Here is a 5,250-nt window from a genome sequence, read left to right as displayed (position 1 = left end):
TTTAACTACGGGTGAAAATATTTCTTGGTAATCTAAATCCCTCTTGCTGACTATAACCCTTTGCTACCAATCGTGCCTTAAACCTTTCTACCTCGCATGTATCTTTATACTTAATTTTATACATCCACCTACAACCAATAGCCTTTTTACCAGTAAGCAAAGGTACTACCTCCCAGGTATTGTTAGCTTCCAAAGCTTGTAGTTTAGCTTGCATAGCCTCAATCCATTTAGGATCCTTGGCAGCCTGTGCATAGGTCTGAGGCTTAATATCAGCAGAAAACTTGGTGAGAAAACTTTGATACCTTGGTGTTAGAGTATCATAGTTAACAACACTAGACAGTGGATAGAGACAAGCAGCAACATCTTTGCCAGGAACAACAAAGTCCTTCAACCAAATAAGTGGCTTAGACACCCTTCCAGATTTTCTGTGTGGTGGTTCTAGATTAGAAACTAGTGGTAGTCCTGAATCAGGAATAGATACAGGAGTAGAAGAAGAAGATGAATCTGTAGTGAGGGAAGCTGATTCTGCATTATCAAAGACTGTTATTTCTGATGAATTTATTGCTTGTGGATGGTTTGATGGAATGGGAACAGAATCTTCTGGTGGAGCAGAAGGGATGGATATAACCGGAAAGGAGAAGTCTTGGTCCATGGCCTGGGAATAGAAGGGAAAGATGTTCTCATGAAAGAGAACATCTCTGCTAATAAAGACTGTCTTGTGCTCAATGCTATATAGCTTATAATCTTTCTGAAAAGTTCCATAGCCAAGTAGCACAGAAGGAGTAGCTCTAAGACTGAATTTATCCTGCTTAGGTAATGTTGTTGCATAACAAAGACACCCTATTACTCGCAAGTGAGACAATGAAGGACACCTGTTATATAACACCTCAAATGGAGACTTGTTTCCCAAAACAGTGGAAGGTACCCTATTAATGATATATACAGCAGCTTCTATAAAACAGCCCCAGAACTTGGATGGCAAATGACCCTAAAATTTGATAGCTCTAACTGTCTCAAAGATATGCCTATGTCTCCTCTCAACAACCCCATTCTGTTGAGGAGAATAAGGGCAAGAACTCTAATGAACTATCCCATGGAATTTGAACAACTCACCACAGATATTATTGAAAAACTCTGACTCATTGTTAGACCTAAATGCTGACACATCAGACTTCACGCGCATCATAAAAACCCATGTCCATATGGAAAAATCATCCATAAAAATGAGAAAGTAGTTCATGCCATTGTAAGTGGAAATTTTGTAAGGCCCCCAAACATCTATATGAATCAATTCAAAAGGTGCAACAACTCTACTATTACTACTATGAGAAAATGGTAATCTAACTTGTCTAGCCAATGGACATATGCTACAATGATCTAATGTAATGCTACACTTATTGTTCAAGGTAAAAATTCTTCTTAAAACTGCCATAGGTACATGACCCATCCTCTTGTGTCACAACTCTAAATCTGTGATCCCTCTTACTTCCAAAGACCTCATCTTCTCCTTGATTTCAACATCTCCTTTTGGTCTCAAGATATAGAATTCCTCTTCCTTTTTACCAATCCCCTTCACCCTCCCAGTGAAGAGGTCCTGGAAGATAAAGAAATCAAGATAGAAGCTATCAAAGCACTACAAGGCTTTAGTCAGTTTTGAAACTAATAAAAGGTTGAATTTAAAAGCTGGTACACATAGAACATCTTTGATGAAATCACCTCCTGACAAATGGCAATTTCCTACATGAGTAATTTGAGTAGATTGTCCAGTAGGCATTTGAACCTGTCCTGAATTTCCTACTTTAGTAGCATCAACCAACAACCGTTCATTACCTATGATATGATTAGTAACTCATGTGTCTACTATCCAAGTAGGATTAGAATCAGAATCAGATAGAGAAATACCTGCCATATTTGCACTAGGTTCTTCAATTGAAGTTTTATTCAACAAATTGAGGATTTGAGAGTACTGTTCTGGTGTAAAAACTGGTGATGTCATAGGTGGAATTGGACGATGAATAGGAACAACATATCTATCTGATTGTGCTAGATTTTCACTCGGCAATGCACCTCTCCTTTTTGACTTAAAATCAGAAGGATATCCTATGATTTTATAACAGTTTTCTTTCAAATGTCCTTTCATGTTGCAAAAATCACATTTCATTAACTTGAAGCAATTCTCTTTGCAATGTCCTCTTATGTGACAATATTCACACTCTAGATTATAATCTTCTTCCTTTGCTTCTGAGCATATTGCTTAGTGGTAAATAAGGAAATAGGCTCCATGTTTTCAGTCAACACACAATGTCCTCCTGCTACCAGTTTTTGACTCTCATCTTGAAGCAACATCGCATATGCTTGATTAACATTAGGAACATGAGATTTCATTAAAATCTGGTTGCGTGCTTGACTATATCCATCATTAAGGACCATAAGAAACTGTAACAAGCGCTGATATTGCAGATGATTAGCATACTCCTTAGATTTTGCACATTCACATGAAGGAGGTGGCATCAATGAGTCATACTCATCCCATAGGTCCTTCAATTTAGAGTAATACACAGAAATAGAAGAAGTTCCATGTGTTAATGTGAAAATTTCTTTATGTAGATAGAACATGCGAGATGTTGTCACCCTATCAAAATGCTCTCGCAAATCCTCCCAAATAGTGTGAGCACTAGAACGAAATAACACTCCACTAAGCAGATCTCGACTAACATTATTCATTATCCATGATTTTACCATGGCATTGCAGCGATCCCAGTGATTAACAAAATTTTGTCCATAAGTGTCTCTAGTAATTGTTCCATCAACAAAGCCTAGTTTGTTTCTGGTGAGCAAAGAAACTTCCATGGCATGTCGCCATAGAGTGTAATTCTCCATTCCGATCAGAGGCATTCCGATCGAAAGCGAGCTCGGAGTATCAGAAGCATGCAAATACATAGGGTGATTGTGATCAATTACAATCACATTTTGTGTAGTAGTATCATCCACCGCCATGAGATTTAGGGCACGAAACTAAAAAAACTCAAAATTCACCAGAAATACCTAAGGAATCTCTCGATCTTCAACTGTCGTCAAAGAAAATCCCTAGATTCACTCAATTAGGGCTCTGATACCATGTTAAATCTCCATGAATTGATGAATTGAGCTGTCCGTAAATGCAATCGAATGAAGAGGATGAAGAAATTAAGAAGAAGCAAAAAACAGAGAAGAGCATAGTTTCAGTTCTTCATTATTGACATGCTATCCTTACAAGAGTTGTATATATACATCTCTAATCCTAATGAATGACAGTTGTAAATCAACTAACTAATACATCCAACTAACACATAAGTTAGGTAACACTGTTAAGCAAGCAACAAACTAACTAACTGACAAGCAACTAACTAACTAACGGATCATGGTCAACTAACTAGAGTTAGTCACGTAATTGCTACACTGTTTAATTCTTCTACATTTCATTCGTTATATGGTTCCTGTAGTTAATTGAATTGAGGTGATTTAACATATATAATTACGGTTGTCTTTTACGAGTGCCCGCACATGTAATTTAATTAGTTGAGTAATAATATACTAATTCGATAGTAGAGGTAATCTGCTTCTCGATAGTAGAGGTAAGCTAAAATTCCATGAAGGTTAACTGATATAATTCTGGATTTGAGAAACAAACTTGAACTGATAGAAGATAGGATAATAGCACAATGCTATAGAGAAGGAAACAAAGTTGCTGATATCCTATCCAATTATGGCTTGAAAGTTAGGCATATGCATAGTTTCACAATTTGCAACAACTACCAAAGGAGGCTAGAGGAGAATACATAATGGATATATTACAATTTCCTTCATTTAGAATGAAACAATCCAAGAATAGTATTTCTCTAGATAGGAGCCTGGGCAGAAGATGTCAATTTAATGGTCCTTAATATGCTTGTAATTATATAGAAGAGGTATTAGTAGCCCTCTCAATTCACTATTTTGTGAGCTATAACGGATATGTGTATCCATTATTTTGTAAAGGTTTGAAGATGCTCAACCTACATAGTAACAGAGGTAAGGTGAAGTCCCCTCCATTGTATTTATATATTTATCTATATATGTTTGTCCAGACTCATGAAGGAGTTGGATAGCTTTAACCAAAAAACAAAGTAATTTGCTTCTTATTTAACTGTATAATAAGTGAAAGTCCCTGGGACTACCAAGAATACTTTCGGTATTATACATTTGTTTAGAGATAAGATAGTAATTCCACCTAATTCCTTAAGAGATTGTCACTACACTTTGAGGCACCATGCGTGGTTTAGTTTTCCTCTCACCCCTTTGCTTCTCTTCATCTCAGAACTGAATTTTCAGTTTCCCATCTCTACTTTTTTCTGCTTCAATGCCTTCTGGTAAGTTTTTCTTCCTCCTCTTTAATTCTTAATTATTTGCTCAGTTTTTGTTTTAGTAGTTTGATTTCTCTTTAATTTTATCTTTTACCACCGTTTTCTAATTTTGTAATGTTACTAGGAAATGGACACCTTCTTTGTGTTTTCTCCCATTTTCTCTGCGTTATGTTTCTTTACTGCTTTACTATATAATTTTGGATATCTTGGACTTTTGGGTAGTTTTTAGTCTTGAGTTATCTTCTGGTGGGTTCTATTTTCTAAGATCTAATTTTTCTACTAAGCTTTTATTTTGAATCTTCCTATCTCTTTGCTTTGTCCTTCTTTATTTTGGATTTAGGATATGAAATATTTACACAAGTATGATAGTGTTTTTAATTTCATTACTTTGCCGCCCTATCTTGGACATGCATGTTGTGATTTATCACATACGTTACGTTGTAGCTTGACTTTGTGCAGTTGTTAGTTCGATACAACAACAACAACAACAACAACCCAGTATAATCCCACTTAGTGGGGTCTGGGGAGGTAGTGTGTACGCAGACCTTACCCCTACCCTGGGGTAGAGAGACTGTTTCCAAATAGACCCCCGACATCCTTCCCTCCAAGAACTTCCCACCTTGCTCTTGGGGAGACTCGAACTCACAACCTCTTAGTTGGAAGTGAAGGTTGCTTACCATCAGAGCAATCCATCATAGCAGCAGTTGTTAGTTCGATGAGATTCAGAAACTAGTTAAGTTATAAACACAGTCTTGGTTGCTCTGACCCTTCCCTTCCGTCTCAATGGTGTATGCTGATGTTTACAAACAGTCGCCGGCACCAACCAATTCGATGAATTCACTGCCAAGACTTTCATTGTCTTGACTAC

At 36.9% G+C, this 5,250-nt stretch overlaps 1 protein-coding gene across 1 annotated transcript; it reads right to left on the bottom strand.

Annotated features, from left to right (window-relative positions):
* Positions 1–2,214: 2,214 nt before the first annotated feature.
* LOC138874105 (uncharacterized) lies at positions 2,215–2,997 on the bottom strand. Its single transcript, XM_070152609.1, has one exon. It carries the CDS (start codon positions 2,995–2,997, stop codon positions 2,215–2,217), a length of 783 nt encoding a protein of 260 aa, XP_070008710.1.
* Positions 2,998–5,250: the final 2,253 nt, after the last annotated feature.

Source organism: Nicotiana sylvestris, chromosome 7 (assembly GCF_000393655.2).
Source record: "Nicotiana sylvestris chromosome 7, ASM39365v2, whole genome shotgun sequence".
Classification (NCBI taxonomy): Eukaryota; Viridiplantae; Streptophyta; class Magnoliopsida; order Solanales; family Solanaceae; genus Nicotiana; species Nicotiana sylvestris.
Note: the sequence above shows the minus strand (reverse complement) of the source record. Positions and strands in the feature narration are given on the sequence as shown.

Coding starts and splice junctions, on each gene's coding strand:
- LOC138874105 (XM_070152609.1), bottom strand. CDS start 2,997: ATGGCGGTGGATGATACTACTACACAAAATGTGATTGTAATTGATCAC.